This window comes from Macrobrachium rosenbergii, chromosome 42, assembly GCF_040412425.1.
Source record: "Macrobrachium rosenbergii isolate ZJJX-2024 chromosome 42, ASM4041242v1, whole genome shotgun sequence".
Lineage (NCBI taxonomy): Eukaryota > Metazoa > Arthropoda > Malacostraca > Decapoda > Palaemonidae > Macrobrachium > Macrobrachium rosenbergii.
In genome coordinates, this window is record NC_089782.1 from 10,425,801 (window position 1) to 10,446,037 (window position 20,237).

General features: G+C 34.7%; 1 protein-coding gene across 5 annotated transcripts in view; it reads left to right on the forward strand.

Moving 5' to 3' along the window:
• The window catches only part of Cdep (Chondrocyte-derived ezrin-like domain containing protein), an 804,710-nt gene that overhangs the window by 730,444 nt on the left and 54,029 nt on the right, over positions 1-20,237 (forward strand). For all 5 annotated transcript variants that reach the window (XM_067085457.1, XM_067085454.1, XM_067085456.1 and 2 more), the window contains 4 exons: positions 8,133-8,273; positions 11,586-11,737; positions 15,236-15,363; positions 15,608-15,786. In XM_067085457.1, the coding sequence (XP_066941558.1) occupies positions 8,133-8,273; positions 11,586-11,737; positions 15,236-15,363; positions 15,608-15,786 (600 nt within the window). The remainder of the gene's footprint in view (positions 1-8,132; positions 8,274-11,585; positions 11,738-15,235; positions 15,364-15,607; positions 15,787-20,237) is intronic.

The window sequence follows — 20,237 nt, forward strand, 5'->3', positions numbered from 1 at the left end:
GGTTGATAAAAAAGCTTAAAATGTCTACTATACCTTGAGAAGTATGATAAAATATCAAAAGAAAATATAAAAATAATATGGAAAATCTATCAATTAAAGCCGAAGATGACCTACAGGGCTACGATGCTGTTAAATTTGAAACCATCTAAGATGATATAACTACCACTCGGAAGCCACACGCTTCCTGCTATCAAATCAGAAAGTTGTTTATTCTGAGGAATTATAAGATTTCTCTGATATGGAAATTTTATATCTTTTGATATTAGAAAGACAATGTTGAAAAAGACCAGCGATGCAAAAAAAAAGATGTCATCTAACGATTCTTCAGAAAAATCAACCTCAAACACAGATATATCTGAAATCACACCAACATTCATCAGTTGACACAGATGGCTTTTGCTTATCAGAGGGAAACAAAATGGCATGTCCAGCAGCTCCCAAAGATAATAATAGTCGGACAAGAAATAATTATGCTATCTTCAATGAGGACTCCTTCCCAGTATATAAGATGAGTTAACCCAGAAATAAAGTTCTAAATGAGTTAACCCAGAGAAACCCTGTATCCCTACACTGCATGATAAATTATGTAGAGGATAATAGATGGAGCTTTCCAGTCAAAGGGTAAGACTGGGGATCCATATTCTCACCACCATTAATGGTAGACATTTTGCAGAGGTCTCAGATCTTGATCTGAGCAACTTAAGATACTGTTACACCATTACAAACCTAATATTGTATGCTTGCAAGATACAAAATTAGGTTACCACTTCTATAATCCAGGACTAAATTATGCATTATTTCACTCTATGCCACGCATTAATGAAACAGCTAGTATAATCACAAAAAAATTCCTACAACACAATCCAGTTATATCGGTACTGAATTACAGGCCACATATATTAAGGTAATTTCAAAGTAGTTTTATGGTCTATTCAGTATATCTTGCTCCAGAAGATAATTTCTTCCGATAGTATCAGAAAAGTTTGTAATTTCTTCCTATTAGTATCAGAAAAGTTTGTTGAGAGTTTGTAATTTCTTCCTATTAGTATCAGAAAAGTTTGTTGATCAGTTTCCTCCTCCTTTTCTCTTCAACACCTATACCATACTATGGGGTGAAACTTTCACAGATAGAAGAGGCAGGACTATAAAAAGCCTCATTGATTCTAAGCATCGCTCATTGATGAATGATTTTTCCTAGACCTACTGTAACGTCACACACAATACGTCACCTGTTAATGATTTGAGTATTTGCACTCCATGTATTGTCCTTGACTATATATTGGCAGTAAATAAAACATCTTGGTAATGACCATTGACCACTGTCAGCTTCAAAGTGGAAGATAAAAGAAGCTGACTGGGCAAAGTTCACCCTAGATATTAAAATAGACTGTAAATTTGAATCCATAAAGAATCATATTGAGGCTTAGAACTACTTGAATGACAAAATAAGTGCTAATGATACAGTACTCAAACCAGGAGGTAAACTAGGAAGACCAGCGGTCTGTTGGTATAACAAGAAATGTACACCTTTAAGGAAAGAGACCAGGAACTACTACAGAAGATATAAAAATAGTGACACTCTAATATGCAAAAATAATTATAGGCATGGCCAAGGCAAACAATGGCATCTGTAAAAAAACACCAAATGAGATTCCTGAATGCTCTATATAAATGGAATACTGTATATTTAAAGGCACCCTTAAGCTTGATATGGAAAAAGATTGGGAAACTCAGTGGCAAATATGTTCCCTCACCTTACCTACCATGAAAAGTAACAATACAGTGCTCCCCGACTTTTCCGAGCTCCATTTTGTCGCGGATTTTTGTGGAAAAATTATTCGCTTTTCCATGGGGGAACCTTCACTGATTCACGGATTTTGTAGATACCTTGACGGTACTACAGTGTAAGTACACTAAATTATTTTTATCATAAAAATCTGTATTTAGTCAAACACAATATGAAAGAATACAGTAATCAGTGAATAAACAGCATTGCTCTACGAAAAAAAAGCGAATTAGTGGTAATTTTAATTGTTTTTACCAGTACGGGATGACTTCAATGCTGAGAGAGAAAACGGCTATGCTTATGCATAGAGGGGTAACTTGATTAGTTGTCAAACGTTCTGTAAGGCAGATTTATTTAATATGTATTAAAGATTCATTAAATTTGTATTAAACACTTTATAGATATTTTGCTGTGTTTACAATAATATAATATTTTAAAATTAGTAAATCGATGTTATAAGCATTTAAGGGGCATATATACATAATAGTTGTAAAAGGGTACTAATCTAAGATGACTTAGGGTGTTTTGGGATGTATTTTTGTTTGGGTTGATATTAAATTGCTTTAGTATGATAATCTGAGGTATATTTTTGTTTGAACTGCTAGATTAGGCAGTGAACTTTTAAATAGACAGTTATAAGCGTTTTAGTTCACAGGGTACATGGTGCTTGAGTACATGGTGAATGAATAATGTTATCATAAGGAACATCATCATTTCCTTCAGGTTAAACCTTAAACACCGACTGGACATATTGTACGTCGACTAAAATTGTCTGTCGGGTGCCAAGTGGACGTATGGTACATCGATTACAAAAAGTTTATTAAATATTCGTGGAAAAATAGTTATAGGCCTAGTTTGCAAAAGATTTTAAATCACGTGCCTTGAGGGATGCTGGGAGTTCACGGATCACACTGTTGTTTTGTTTACAAGCGTTACCCAGCTGCACATGTGCAAATTTCTTTCTTCTTGCACTACAAAGCATCAGCGACGCATCTCAGAAATTCTTTCGTCACTTTGTCGTAATTTTTGCACCATTTTATATTAGCCGTTACATAAAGTTTTATATATGAAAATGTGTGCAATTTCATGTAGAATACAACAAAAAAAGAACCCATTGTTGTAGCTTTTATAAGTTTTGAAATATTTTCATATAAGTCACAATAACTGCCAAAATTTCAACCTTCAGTCAACTTTGACTCGACCGAAATGGTCAAAAAACACAATTGTAAGCTAAAACTCTTACATTCTAGTAATATTCAATCATTTACCTTCATTTTGCAACAAATTGGAAGTCTCTAGCACAATATTTCGATTTATGGTGAATTTTTGAAAAAGGCTTTTTCCTTACGTCTGTGCAGTAACTCGGCCGAAAATCTCAGAAATTCTTTCATCACTTTGTCGTAATTTTTGCACCATTTTATATTAGCCGTTACATAAAGTTTTATATATGAAAATGTGCGCAATTTCATGTAAAATACAACTAAAAACAGCCCATGGTTGTAGCTTTTATCAGTTTTGAAATATTTTCATATAAATCACGATAAGTGCCAAAATTTCAACCTTTGGTCAACTTTGACTCGACCGAAATGGTCGAAAAATGCAATTGTAAGCTAAACCTCTTACATTATAGTAATATTCAATCATTTACCTTAATTTTGCAACAAATTGGAAGTCTCTAGCACAATATTTTGATTTATGGTGAATTTTTGAAAAAAACTTTTTCCTTACATCCACACGCGGTAACTCGGCCGAAAATCTCGGAAATACTTTCGTCACTTTGTCGTAATGTTTGCACCGTTTTATATTAGTTGTTACATAAAGTTTTATATATGAAAATGTGCGCAATTTCATGTAGACTACAACAAAAATAACTCATGGTTGTGGCTTTTATCAGTTTTGAAATATTTTCATATAAATCACGATGTGCCAAAATTTCAACCTTCAGTCAAATTTGACTCGACCAAAATGGTCTAAAAATGCAATTGTAAGCTAAAACTCTTACATTCTAGTAACATTCAATCATTTACCTTAATTTTTCAACAAACGGGAAGTCTGTAGCACAATATTTCGATTTATGGTGAATTTTTGAAAAAAACTTTTTCCTTACCTCTGTGTGCGGGACTCTGCTGAAAATCTCAGAATTTCTTTAGTCACCTTGTCGTAATTTTCGCACCGTTTTCTATTAGGCATTACATAAAGTGTTATACATGAAAATGTACGCAATTTCACGTAGAATACAACAAAAAATAACTCATGGTTGTGGCTTTTATCAGTTTTGAAATATTTTCATATAAATGACGATGTGCCAAAATTTAAACCTATGGTCAACTTTGACTTGACCGAAATGGTCGAAAAATGCAATCGTAAGCTAAAACTATTACTAGAATGTAAGAGTTTTAGCTTACAATTGCGTTTTTTTACCATTTCGGTCGAGTCAAAGTTGACTGAAGGTTGAAATTTTGGCAGTTATCGTGGTTTATATGAAAATATTTCCAAACTGATAAAAGCTACAACCATGGGTTGTATGTTGCTGTATTTTACATGAAATTGCACACATTTTCATATATAAAACTTTATGTAACGGCTAATATAAAACAGTGCAAAACTTGCGACAAAATGACGAAAGAATTTATGAAGTTTTCGGTCAAGTTACCGCGCGGGTGTAAGGAAAAAGTTTTTTTTCAGAAATTCACCATAAATCGAAATATTGTGCTAGAGACTTCCACTTTGTTGCAAAATGAAGGTAAATGATTGAATATTACTAGAATGTAAGAGTTTTAGCTTACAATTGTGTTTTCGACCATTTCGGTCGAGTCAAAGTTGACCGAAGGTTGAAATTTTTTGTAGTCGACGTACGGTACGTCCACTCGTCACCCAACAGACAATTTTAGTCGACGTATGATACGTCCAGTCGGCGTTTAAGGGTTAAAGAGATTGGTCTATAATTGTTCACATTACTTGGAGCTCTTCCAGGTTCAGTATAGGAATTATTATGGGATTTTGCCATTAATCTGGAAACAAGTTTCTGAGCCATAAATGATTGAAAGGTTTTAATAAGTTGCCAAAGGTGCTAGGTGGTAAATCATTTCTAAGCAATATTATCACCTCCAGGAGCAGATTTATTGCTGTTCAATAGAGCATATTCCAACTCTTCCATATTTATTGACTATGAAATTTAGGTCTTGAAGACCAAGTGTCAGAACCCATCAGGATTACTCAGCACCATAATGAAGGTGAAATATATAAATTAATGATATGATTGATAATGAGTCGGTGAATGATGACATAATAGTAAAATTCAGTATTAAATTATGAACTTAAAAAATTAAGAATGATATTGGATAGAATCAGCAAAAAATAAATACATATTAAACTTTTATATTCAAAATATATACTTAGTATATTAAATAAATATGACTAAAATCTTTATTAAATATACTAAGATCATATCTCATTAAAATAACCAGATTATTTCAGATAACCCATAAGGTTATCTACCTCTATTGTCCACTGTGATAATGTCATTGTTGTATGAGTTCCTTTGATCATGTATTTCTTTTATTGGTATTTCTTTATTTCTATTGTCATTCACTTCAGTTCGGATATTATTTGATTTTGAAGTATATGCATACCTAAATTTCTTAGCTGGGTCATTCAATCCCCTCACTTTTAGTTCTAACTTTGCTTCCCTGATCGACATTCCAGTTCGTTCTTGTAGTCATTTAAGTTCAGTACTGTAAATATAGAACGCATGTTTTAGATCGGGCAAGATGTTCTAGGCCACAATTTATACGTTTTGGTTGGCCATAGTCCCAGCATGTTTTATGTTCTCGTGAACTGCAATAGGCACATCTGGGAAATTTTCTGCATTTAATGGCCATATTTACAACAGTTCTTGCATTGCATGGGTTTGGGAATATAAGGTCTTAGTTCCCTATTTAATCCCAGTATTTTAATTTTCAAGGGCAAGGTTTGTCCAATGAACTTTATTTTTGCTATTTTGATTGATTTATTTTTTCTTTCCTGCTTAGGACCTCATATATTTCACAGTCTTCAACATTGTTGTATCTTTTCTGTAATGAATCTAAGAACACTGATTTCTTTTTTACTTCTTCTTCTAGATTTGGCAATATCACTGTGCCTTGTACAATATTCATGGCATCATGCCTTGTAATGCTTATATTTATGTTCTCTATATTTTTAATGTTTTGATAATTTTCTGATTGGATTCTGGTTGTTATTTCAACCAACCATACCCTTTTTTAATTTGTCTTATGCTTATCTCTTGTGATGGGCATCGGTTCAACAAGTAATTTTCCAATTTTAATAAGGATATACTGTATCTCGGTCAGCTTGTAAATTCAAAAACCTTGACCAGTTTGATTCTCCAAAAAGGGAGTCAAAGTGAACCCAGGGTGAGTCAAGTCTATATTTTCTTTTGTTTATTCTTTTAGGCTCCAAAGGGCCCATAGTTGAAAAGTTTGAACTATTTTTTGTTCCTTTTTTTTTGATGGGGACACAGGCACAGAAACATCTGGCTCAAAGGAGAATGGTTCCATTGTAACAATGCCAGCTTTTTTTTTTTTACAGGGATATCCTTTTTCTCACGTGCATTTGGAGAATTTTCAATCTCCAAGGTGGGTGCAGAGGTTGTCATCTGTGCCAAAACAGTATCGTCAGAGGGCCCAGGGGTACTCGACTCCTTATCGTTACTATTCATAAAGATGGAATAGAAAAAAATTAATCAAGCTGAAAACTTTAAAAAGATATCATTAGCCTTTCATGGAGTTGATTCTTCCACTAAACGCATAAGTGAGAGCCCTACCCTACCCCACAGGGGATGGCATAATATGATTAGAGTGGCCTAAGTGTAAGCCAAACCTGCTTGCTAGGACCGAGAGTTTTACAAAAATACAATCATCCCCACCCTCATTGTATTATGGGCAAACCAGATAGAATACCAAGAGTCCTATCCCCAGAGCCAGACCCCCCTGGAATCCATGGCCCAGCCCCACAGAATGGTTCCGCCCTTGAGATATCAATCTGATATCTCTCTGGTCCGAACATTATCAGGCAGTTGATGATCCTACCGCAGTTCTCACTGTTTAGCTTTGGATATAAATCCAATCCCAGCTATGATATCTTTTCCTATTTAACAGACCCAATAAATTTTAGCAAAAGTGGAAAATTCCACAAAATTAGTCCAAAGAAATGTGTAATAACGAGACTCTTGGACTCAAACCCTGGAACAAATTCCTGGGGTTCAAGAGCCCCTTACCATGTCAAGGTGGTCCCACATTGAGCGGGTAGGCTTGGTGTAAGTGTGGTGTGGTGTGGAGTGAATATTCTCCCCTTCCATCTTTCCCCATTTTAAGCAGCATGCAGGCCAAAGTACAAACTAGAATCAAATGAGATACAGGTAAGTGCACAACGAGTGCTTGTTCTTAGTAGCTTAAGATCGCATCACCCTCTGTCCTACCTCTTTCAACAAGTGGGGAGGGAGGACAAGGTAGTTTTTTCTGAACCCATTACCCGGTAATGATTACCAGAATAAGATGCTCACCATCTTGAGAACTACAGGAAATGTAAAGAATGTCCAGAATTGTTCTTTACTGGAGTTCTCTAGCCCAGGGCCTTACTGCTCTGATCAACCTAACTTACTCCTCTGATCAACCTGTTCACCAGACCAGTAGGCGGTTGCAGGAGTCCTGACATCCCTTCTTGCATGTGTGGAAGATGTTGGTTGTATCCCTGGTGGACCAAATAATGAATTTTCATAAAAGGTGTTGGTTGTATCCCAGTAGGAACAAATAACAAATTTTTAAAAGCAATATGTATTTTTCCTTGGTATACAAACCATAGCCTTTTATATAGGTTGTATAACTCAACCATCCCATTCTGTCTGTAGCCAAAGGAAAAACCACCAGTTAACAACCTTGTATTTTACCAAATTCAACAACCATTCCAGCTTGCAACAAAGGATACTCTTTAATATTGTGCTGAAAGATACTCTTAATATGAAAGGCAATGGTTTGTTTAACTAGGAAAAATAAAAGTTACTTTTCAAAATGTTTTATAGTTTTGTTAGTTATGTCCTACATATGTACATTAAGTATTTCGTTTCACTGGTACTCCTTAGACCCATTTTATACTGGAAAAACTATAAAGTAGTTTATATAGTACATGCCGTTATAGATTAAATTCTTGATTAATGCCAGTCTGTTAATATATTATGAGGTAAAAATTTATATACTGCACTGCTCCTCAACTGAATATTCGTGATGACATTTTTTCATATTACACACTTTCTTTGACCTTGTAAACTTATGGTTATATTGTCTCTCAGGAAAATCTTGTCAAGTTAGTAGAGCTTCAGAGGGATTTAGTAGGAATTGACAACCTGGTACAGCCTGGAAGAGAATTCATTCGTGAAGGTTGCCTACAAAAGTTGTCTCGCAAAGGTTACCAACAGCGTATGTTCTTCTTAGTAAGTACAGTATTGTTTTATTTGTAATTCTGTCATATTGTACCAATTAACACAGTACTGTAGTTAGTAAATAGTAGCTCTTTAGTTCTAATCTTGTTGAATTAAAATATTACTTAAGTAGACATGAGTTTTCTTACTTAATAATGAAAAATTGGCATTCTACAGTCAGTCCCTTTATATCTGAATGGATTTGTCTTTGTATTTGCAAATTACCAACTTTCACAGTTACCTTCAGCCACTGACCTAACATTCCATAAACTATCATAGGTTAGGCAAAAAGCATATTCAGTGCTTTTACAGTTGCTAACATTGTTCCACAGAATAAATGTTATATTAAATGCAACTGGTGTAAGTACTGAATTGTGCTGGATTCTTGTTTGTGGGCATTTAAAGCAGTGAAAATGTAGATAAAATAAAATAGTAAAGCCTTTGTTGTTATAACTATATCAAACAATAAATTCTCATAAATTATTGCGCCATTATTGAAGCACATCATAGTGAATAAATGACAGGTTTTTTGGATTGATGATAACTGGAATAATATACTGTAGCATATTAAAGCCTGTAGAGATATGGCAGTCATTAATATTTTAAATAAAAGACATTGGATAATTGACATTGCGCTATATTATCCCATCTGGTGATTGGGCACACATATTTGACTTGCTGTTACTTGATGGCCACCCTTCATAACTAAGTTCCCATTGTAGAGATTGCAGTGCAATACCAACTTCATTTGATAGCTGCAATTTCAGTTAACAGCAATGTTAAGTCTGGGACTTCTGTAGTCAGGCAAGCATTCTAACCATTGGATTATATGGATCTCTTTGTGATCAAGGGTCAGAGGTGTATCCAATAGCATTGGGTCAGCCCTGGCCCTGCTCAAGTCTGGGGGTATCATGTCACAGGATTGTTCAGCTGCTGGTCTGAAATGGCTCATAGAGCAGGTCTCATAGCTTTGGCCACTGGCATGGCACTGGTCTTGCAGGGCAAAACAGCTCAGGTCTCGGTTCTGGACAATAGTTTGTTACAATCCAGTCTGAGTGGGTGCCAATCACAGTGCTTCATGCACATTATGGGTATGAGAAGTCAACTGACTCCAAGTTCTTCTTTAGAATACCACAGGATGTATGCAAATATGTTCGTGAAAGTGGCTCAACACTCTGGGCCTTTGTGTGTAGTGCCTGATTAAAGGATGGATAAGCTGGGCAGTCACCATGGGCCACATAAAATATCTAAACACAACCATTTTCCATATTAACTTATCATTGAAAAAGGCAGAAACACCTTTCTCATAGTTGCAACTGTTTTTAATATTTACCTTATTTTGATGGCCACCAGCTCTATTCAGTTAAATGAAATTAATCAACACCAGGCTACAAACATAAATTACAGATGAATGGCTCAGCAACCTAGCAATAATGAGCTTGGAATGTGACATACTACACAAGTTCAGTTTCAACACTTTTCAAGGATTGTGCTGCCATAAAATATTCTCCCCAAAAATTACATGGTTCATGCAGATTATAAGACAGATTGTGGTTCTTGTATTTGGGCTTGATTGAAAAAAAAAAGAAACTAATTAAAGAACATGGGTTACGCATCAGCTTGAGTAAAAAACTTGGCAGTTTGATTATTTTTGTCAGTATTACATTAGATTTAATAAATGAATTACAGGTGGGTCTGGATTGATGAGAACATGCCAGTTTGAAAAAACACTAGGTGTTTTAACTGCTAACTTTCTGCTGTTTGTGATAATTGATCCCCATACACAGAACATGCCCAGGGTCTGGTCCCCCACAGACTTCACAAAACCTACCCTTAAAATTACACAATGAGGGTTGCCCTTAGTGCTTGAAATTATGGCACTGTAACATTTAGAAGGTAAAGCAATACATTAATTATTGACAAATTATCTCATGTTGATACTTTGTATACCAGCAGCAAATACTAATAACATCATTAGCCAACCTACCAAATTGCTGCATGCTAAGTTATCTTTGTTGTGATCAAAAGATGATGAAAAGACTCTTGATACAATACAAGAGATATAACATCTATTCACAAATTATCTCATTTTGATACTTTGTATACCAGCAGCAAATACTAATAACATTATTAGCCAACCCACCAAGTTGCTGCATGCTACGTTATCTTTGTTGTGACCCCAAGATGATGAAAAGACTCTTGATACAATACAAGAGATATAACATCCAATACTGTAATCCTAAAAGGGCTAACATCTAAACCAAGTGAACACGTACATTAAGAGTCACAACAGAATGGAATACAATGTCAAGCTACTCTACCAAAATTGGACTTGTTTGTTAACCTCTGCTGAAAAAGCAGATGCATGTAAATGAACAAGCAACTGTCAAAGAGTCAGCAAAGCTTATTCAACACAAGTACGAAAATAAAATGCAAAATAAATCAGAATACCTCGAGGAATCCTTGTATTAGCACAATACACTTCTAATGAGGTTAGGTTAAAAAAAAAAACTAAATTTAGCAGTAAAATCTCTTTTCTAAATGAGAAAATTCACTGATCACCTTATTGCTTGGGTGATAAATACTGTACATCAGTTATGTGGTAGACTAATTGATTAAGCTTATTTTAGCACAAAAGATGTTATAGGCAAAACTTGTCTGGGACAAGCTCAGGATAGCAATGAACACTCACAGATACACAAGGAATGAGAATGTTACCTGCTTGAGACCCTGGAATCCACCCTTGCATGTGCAGTATTACTGGATGACTACAATTTCGTTTTTAAGAGGGACTGAAGTATTTGGGATGATTTTAACCAAAAAGTGCCTGAAGCATGCAGGATGATTTTAAGTCCACAAAAACCTTTACCTAAGTTTTTAGTATAATAATGGCTTTCTGGTGAAAGAAATCTACTCTTCAGGTAAATACAAACCACAAATGGTGCATATAATTCATTTACAAGAAAAATGCAATTATTGTACTGAATTACTTTGCTTTCACTGTGGCACTGGTTGTTCATTAAATTTTGCACTTTAAAAACAAAGAGCAAATGTACACATTTACTTTAGATGTAGTTTAAAAAGTTATTTTACCAGTTTTATCAAGAAGCTATCCTCCAAGTTTGGTCCAGATGAAGTTGATACAATTTATATCAGTATAATTTTTTAACAATATCATAATAGTAGCTTTAAGATTTTTTCAATTTTTCTTGTTCTTGAAGCAATGTCTTTAGATACTTACTGCACTGGTGTATAATTTATTAGATCATATAACTGTATTAGCAACAATTCATTTCTAATGTAAGTTATTTTTGTATCCAACAGTTTAATGATGTGCTGCTGTACACAAACAGAACTACCACACCTGTATTACAATTTAAGGTTCATGGTCAGCTACCTCTTAGGGGTGTCATGGTTGAAGAGACAGAAAGTCGCATGGGTGCAACTAACTGTTTTACTATATATGGTGGTAATAGGCAAGTATTTATTTGGATGATTATTTTTCAGCAACAGTCTGACTGCATAATCAATTTTTATGGATATACAGTAATATTTTTCAGTACTGTACATGGCTTCAGCCATATACTGAATACACTTTACTTTATGATAAGGTTTTGCAGTTATTTGAGTAATAAAAAGTAAAAAAAAAAAAAAAGGTAACTTATCAGCATAAATGTTTTTGTTTTCGTCCCAGTGCTTGCATTGACTATAATTTTATACTACTTGCACTGGCTGTTATTGTCCAAGTCTATTTTCCTTTGGAATTAGCTAAAAGTACTACTGTGGCAACTTTCTGCCATGGGCAATATATGTGGTAATTTTCTGTCTTGGGTAATATATCTGGCAACTTTCATGCAGAGTAAAACAGCACAAAGTCAGTGCTTCTTGAAGCTTGAAACAATATGGATGTTATATACAGGCAGTCCCCGGTTTACGGTGGTGGTTCCATTCTGACGTTGCGTTGTAAGCCGAAAATTGTCGTAAACCGAAATAATCATCGAAAATCATAAGGAAACCTTTATTTTAATCCTTTGAGTATCCTTTAGGTATCTTGAAAATGACGTAACCTGCATTTTTATTGAGTCTTTCATAAAAAACCTCCAAAATTTTACCATTGAGAGAGTCTTTCATAAAAACTACAACTTACATTCAGCCATTCTTGTGCTGGCACAGGCAAGAGAGAGAGAGAAAGGTTTATCTCTTTAACTTCTCGAGGAATGTTAATTCATTTCTCTTTACTGCAACTGACAACAACAATATTTTTTTCTTTGTCTTTCACTACTGCAACTGACAACAACAACATTTTTTTTCTTTGTCTTCCAGAGATGTACAGTACTACTACCTTTACTGTGCATTTTTAAAACACTATGAACACACACACAAAAACAGTGTGCATATATAAAGAGACACAAATTAGCAGTATCTTTTCCTGAGAGAGTGAGAGAGAGAAGGGCTGAACTAAGTATCTATTTATATATCTATCCATTTTTCATTCTACCTTTTGGAGAGAGAGAGAGAGAGAGAGAGAGAGAGAGATCTTCTACCCTTGGTCAGAAATGTCAAGTAATTTGACATATTTTACAGTTCCACCCTTTCCCATAGCTTCAAAGCTTTGGACAAAAGACAGGGTGTGATATTTCTTTGTTTAAAAATTGAAATAATTTACTTTAAAAATGCATAAATGTCATTACAGTATATTATTTAACCTTATTTATTTGAAAATTAGTACATTATTTATTATTAGGTAAGCCATTTATTTATCATAAAAAGTGGTTAGTCCTCACCATCTCCCACGAATTTTTTAACAAGAGAGAGAGAATACTACTCACCCTACTTTTAGTGTATATGCAAAGCCCGTTAGGTACAAGCTATGTGTTTGGTTAAAATCCCACCCTTCCTGCCAATAGCATGTCATCAAGGAGGGCGAGAGGGGGAGTAGGGGGTTGTTACAAGTTGTCATTGGCTACTCTCAGTCCTTCCGGGCAATAGCGTATCGTCATGGAGAGAGGGGGTTGCTATGAGCTCTGTTATTGGCTACTTCTAATCCCTCAAGCCGATATCGTGTTGTCATGAAGCCTACGCCAAAGCAATAAAAAAATTGTAACACAACCGATGATGGAATTTTAGTATATTTTTATGTTTATACACTAATCCATATTTCTTTGAAGGACATATGCAGTACAAAGAGAGAGAGAGAGAGAGATATGGGCAGTTGGCCTTACTTGAATCTCAAGAGCGGAATTATTCGGAGAGAGAGAGAGAGAGAGAGATATGGGCGGTTGGCCTTACTTAAATCTCAAAAGTGAAACTATTCGTGAATTATTCCGGGAGAGAGAGATATGGCGGTTGGCATTACTTAAATCTCAAAAGAGTGAAATTTTTCGTGAATTATTCGGAGAGAGAGAGAGGAAATTTGTACATAAAATTTTATGATACAATAATTCATATTTCATTGAGAGAGAGAGATAGCTAGCTTTGCTGTGGTTACCTTAATATTAATATTTGAAAATTAGTAAATCATTTTATCATAGAAAATGTGTTTAGTCATGGAAGTAAAATAAAAATCAGTAATTAGTGAATATTGCTGTGAAAAAATCCGTGAATGTGAATTTTCTTCCATCGTATGAGCTGGACCGAGTCATCCGAAATATTACTGTCGAGAATCGTAAGAAAAGCTTACTTCTAATCCTCTGGGTGAAAACAACAAATCCTGCATTTTTACTGCTGAGTTTTTCATAAAAAAACCCCTCCAAATATTGACAATTCTGCTGGTTTGGATGCATATTTCTTCCATTCGGATTGGTGTCGTCTGAAATCCTTTGGGTGTCTTGAAAACAACGAATTCTGCATTTTTATTGAGTTTTCATTATAAAAAGCTCCAAATATTTACCATTCTGCCAGTTTGGATGCATATTTCTTCTGATCAGCATCGGACTCGTGTCATCTGAAATTCCGTCAAGAATCGTAAGAAAACTTTATTTTTAATCCTTTGGGTGTCTTGAAAACAACGAATCCTGCATTTTTATTGAGTTTTTCATTAAAAAACCCTCCAAATATTGACCATTCTGCCAGTTTGGATGCATATTTCTTCCGATCGGTGTTGGACTGGCATCATCCGAAATACCATAAAAAATCGTTAGAAAACCATTTTTAACCCTTTGGGTGTCTTGAAAACAATGTATCCTACATTTATATTGAGTAAAAAAAAAAAAAAAAAAAAAACTCCAAAATTTGACCATTCTGCCATTTAGGAGCCGTATTTCTTTCATCTGATCGGCGTTGTAAACCTGGAACATGCGTTGTAAGCCAGGGAAATAATTTTTTGATGAATATATTTGATAAGCGTCGTAAGCTCGGAACGTCGTATGCCGAGCCCGTTGTAATCCGGAGACTGCCTGTATTAGCCTTCGTGCATACACCACTGGTACCAAGTGATAAGTGAAATTTTTTTGGTGGTGATGATTACGGATACTTTAATGATTTTAATAATACTGCATAACCATCCAGTTCAGATCATCACATGACAGTAACAGTAATGGTAATGATACTATCACTTTGCCAAGCAATTGGTCTACAGTAGGTCATACAATATATCCCATAGTTTTTACTGTGGATCATAAGACCCTGTATAATATCTTGAGAAGTTTTTGATAATATTTTTTATTTATTGTAAATAAGATTAACAGATTTTCCAAGCAGTTTTTTTGGATGAATACTGCCTCAAAATTTTTGTGCACAAAGTTGGGAAAATACAAGCACAAATGAAATGTGTGTACTGGCTTTTTTTATTTATACAGTGATTTATACACAGCATAATGGATGGTGTAATGATCTGGTCAGCATCAGTTGTGTACATTAATGGATCCTGTTCTGAACAAAGGACATTATCTACTGATTTTGGTTTTACCTTTTAATTTTAGTCTAACCTTGTAATATTGTATGCAAAATAATAATTATAAAATCTTCTTTTATAGAGCCTTAATGGTTGCAGCAAACAGTGATGAAGAGAAAACCAAATGGCTGGAAGACTTGTCATCAGCAATCACCCAAGCTAAAACAAAGCCTGATGATGCCTTCCATTACCTCTCCCTTAAGTCAATCAGTAAGTACAGTTTTTGCTATATGTGTAATCCTTGCTTACATCTGAAAGAATTTCTTGTTAAAGTCTCAAAAGTCTATTTCCATGAATGTTTCAAATTAAGAACAATCCAGTAACAAGCATGTGTGCTGAAAGTGCAGACTCTTTAATAGATTAAATGAAATATTAATATTAATCTTTTGAGTTGCTGACATTCAAGAAAGAAATTTAGGCAAGGAGACAACAACAAATGCTAACCTTGTTGTAGGTTCTTCTGATGAAGTTCTGGATCGTAGTGATGGTAGCGCATTAGATGATCCCCTGAGCCCAAACAGAAGTCATGGAGAGAAAGGTGCATCTGCTCAGCAACGTTCTAATACAACCGTCCATGTTTGCTGGCATCGAGCTACAAGCGTTGCATCGAGGGATTATTCATTAGCTGTCCAGGTATGTAAATTCAGATTGTAATATTTACAAAATGTAGAAACTATAGAAATATGCAGTCATTTTTGTAGTAAGGTCCTTAATTTGCAATACTGCACCTATATCAAACCCTTGAACTATTGAGTCTCTTGGCTTATCTCCAGAACCAGGGGATACTAGAAATATAAACTGGTAAGTCTTGAAGATAGTTTATATTTCAGGATTTTTTTTTTTAATTAAAAAGAAGGGCAACATACAGTACACAGGAATATTGTGAGAGGCCATGAGAGCAATTTTTTTTTTTTTTTTTACCTATTCCTGCTTGCAAGTATGACAAATTTTTTCTTGTATCCCTTGGTTCTGGAAATAAAACAGGAGACTCAATAGTTCAAGGGTTTGATACAGGTGCAGTATTGCAGGTTAAGAGATTATGTCTGTTTATATTTTAATGTACAGTAGGGATTCCTGTTTAACAATAAAAATGGTAATGCAATATTCTGTACAAAATTCCTTTCAGGCCCCTAAGGATTTCTTAATATATTACAACTTGATTGTGAAATATGTGCAAGGCACATTATCTAGACCAAGATATTTATTGGTTACAGTGACATACCACAAGGACTGAGTTAACTCATGTGTAAATGCTGTTGCACATGTTTTCTGGAATTTTGGGTACATCTATCTTGTTAGCAGTTTTATTTCTAGTGATTGTTGGAACCCAGCAACATATTTAATGCTTAGAGGAGGTACAGTTATATACAGTACAGTAATTATATAAGATGCACCTCAATTTTGCCATGGAATATTAAAAAAAATTCTTCAGTTGCATCACCACCCCATCAGTCATGAATGTGCCAACATTTTGTTACTTTGCATGTCTCCAGACTTAAAGTCTGGGTACCCATCAATAACCTTCACTTTTCCGAAATCTTCAGTACTCTCCAGAATTCTTTGGCTCATTTTCTCAATGGAGGGTTGCACTTTTCTTTGTTTTTCTACCAATTATCTGATTTTTCATTAGCTCATTTGTTGCTCTTTTCCAGCCTTTTTAATAGAGAACTTCAGTAGGGGATAAAAGTGGGATTTCTACACATGAGTGGGTACTTTTCATTTGCCAGTCCCTGCCTGGATCAGCAGTTTTGTAGAATGGCTGTGAATGGTTACACATTTTGTTTCTTAGCAGTTGTTAGCAACATTCCAGTGTTTTTGTTAAGTAATCCCTCAATTATCTGGATCACCATTATCTGGAACTGGACAATATCCTACACACCCAGACCAGAGACCAATGCCCCAAGATATATATAAATTTGTTAAAACTTTGAAAAAACTGCCCTCCGATGGTTGGCAATGCTGAGCAGCCTCAGGAAAATGTTGGTAACACTACTTACACTCAGACTAAGAAAGGGCTTTTGGGGGAGTGGGGAGGCCTTGAAAAGTTTCCAAGGAAGGGGTTTAGATGACTGGGCACCATGGGAGAGGAAGGGCAGTGGGGAAAGAGGGAGAGAGAACAATAACTGGTATGTATATGCTACAGTATTCACCTTTGTATTTTTACTGTATTTTCTTATTTTTTCAAACCAAAAGATAAATGTGATTGTGTGTAGGGTACGTACATTCGCACACACTCATTCCATGCCATCGGTGAACTTCCTGCAGCCTGTTTGGTTATGTCTTGCCTACATATGAACCAAACACACACTGGCACGTAATTTGAGTAGACTAAAGTCCAGATTAAACACCCTTAATAAAGGCCCTTGTAATATAAACAAACTTAAACAAGATAATAGTTATAAGTATAACTATTGGATCACATTAAACCACTTTTCAATAAATATAATGCAAAATTTTGAAAAACAATAATATTCGAAAAAGCTCAGTCGTGGAAAAATTATATATCGAATTGTCACCAAATACTTCAATTAAGGAAATATGGCACAAAATCCGTAAAATCAATGGTAAACATGTAAGACCACCTAGAAGCCCAATACTATATAATGGCAAACTAAATCATAACCTACAAGATATTTCAAATATATTAGCCAAACATATAGAAGATATTAGTGCTTATTCTAATTTAGATGAACACTTCAAAAGAATTAGAACACAAAAATAAATCATACACTTAATTTTGAAACTGATGAGGACCTTGATTATAACCAAGAATTCAATATGAAAGTGAACTTAATTTTGCCCTAAAATCATGTCGATCATCTCTGGGCATGATATGATTTCTTTTGAAATGATCCAGAATTTAGCCACACTAGCTAAAGAATTCTTATTAAAATTATATAATAGCATATGGCTAACGATGTCTTCCCCAACTAAATGGAGACATGCAATAATCATACCCATCAGTAAACCAGAAAAGACCCACTAATTATAGGCCAATATCTCTAACAAGTTGCTCGTGCAAACTGTTGGAGAAAATGGTTAATTTGAGATTAACAAGGTCATAACAAAAACACTCAATTTTATCACCTACCCAATCGGGATCAATAGCTGGTAGATCTACACTAGACCCGTTAACTCAAATAGAAGATCATATTAAAAAGGATTTGAAAAGAAAAAGCTGACAGTGGCTATTTTCTTTGATATAGAAAAAGCATATGATACCACATGGAGATACAATATTATGCAGAAACTCCACAGGTCCAATATTCGAGGTCACCTTCCAATATTTATCAATAATTTTTTAACAAATCGTACATTTCAAGTATGCATAAAAATACATATTCAAATTGCTACGACATAAGTAGGGGTATCCCCAAGGCAGTGTTTTGAGCTGCATCTTATTTGCCCTGGCAATAGATGACATTACTATGAACCTGCCTGAGGGTGTACAAAATAGTTTGTATGTGGATGATTTTGTAATTTATTATTGTTATTCTTTGAGACATGCTCAAAGAATACTTAATATAGCAACAAAAATATAATACTTGGACCAATTCCAGTAGGCTTCAAGTTGTCGGTAATAAAACAAATGGCATTGTCTTCTACAAAGACAAAAGATGGTTGAAACAAAACCATTAAGTTATATCTTTATAATGAAGAGATAAACATGTGCAATAGTGTTAAATATTTGGGTATAATTTTTGACCAACATTTAAATTGGAAAGATCATGTCAAATATATCAAAGCCAAAGGATCTAAAGCCCTTACTTTATTAAAGAAAATCTCACACACCAAATGGGGTGCAGGACGAGACACAATGTTAATGTTATACAGTGCAACAGTACTATCAGTTATAAATTATAGCTGTCCAATTTATTCAACTGCCTCAGAAACAACTTTAAAATCTCTAGATGCTTTACATCACGAGAGAAGTATGTAACAGGATTCCAATAACATCTCCAACTGTCTCTATTCTAGCAGAGGCAGGCCAGCTGCCTCTAAAATATTACAGAGATCTAATTACTTTAAGATTTTATCCTTCAAGCAGGCACATCTCCTGCATCAAATAAATTTTTCAATCAAAGTACAAATACAAACAAATCAAAACTCATTTAATAAAAAAACTAATCATCTGTTGAATTTACATAACATGATACCCAAATTTACCCAAGAAATAAATTTGGTCACACCATGGACACTAAAAAGGGCAAAACTATGCACATATTTATCATATCTTTCAAAGAAATATATGTCCAAACAGAAATGTACCATCAACATGCCATGGAACACATAAGACGGAAGGGTAATCCCTTCATAATCTAACAGATGGATAAATGAAGCTGGAGGCTCATCAGCCTATTCAAGTGATAAAACTATCCAAATGGGCCTTCCTCTAATATCATCAGTATTTACAGCAGAATTAACAGCCATACAATTGGCTCTCAAGATTTAAAAAAGGAATTCCTTCAGCACTCATATTGAGTGACCAAGAAGTGCAATTGAAGCAATAGAATCATTTAAATCAAATAATCACCTTGTCCAAAATATACAACGGAAATACATCAGTTAATTACAAACGGCCTTCAAATTCAAATTTGTTGATCCCAGCCCATGTAGGCATTGAGGGTAATGAGAAAGCAGATAAAGCTGCAAAATTGGCTTGTACAATCCCCCAACTACTATGAAATTCATATCAGACTGGCTAGCATCAGTTAAACCCTTAATTTATAGGGATTGGCAAAATGATTGGACAAATATACCCCTACAAAACAAGCTGAAACAGATTAAGAACGGTTAAAAATGGCATTCTTCTACCCAAAAGCAAAGAATCAATGAGGTTATTTTAACAAGACTCAGAATAGACACTCCAGACTCACACATGGTCATCTGATGTCAACTCCGCACACAAACCCAATAACTTGTGAAAGATGTAACATCCCAGTAACAATCAAACACATCTTGATTGACTGTCCCAGATGGCATCATGAAAGAAAGACTTATTTACAAAATAAATCAATAAAGGATATTCTAGCAGAAGGTAATAACTTTTCAATTAATAATATCATTCTCTTCCTAAACAAAAT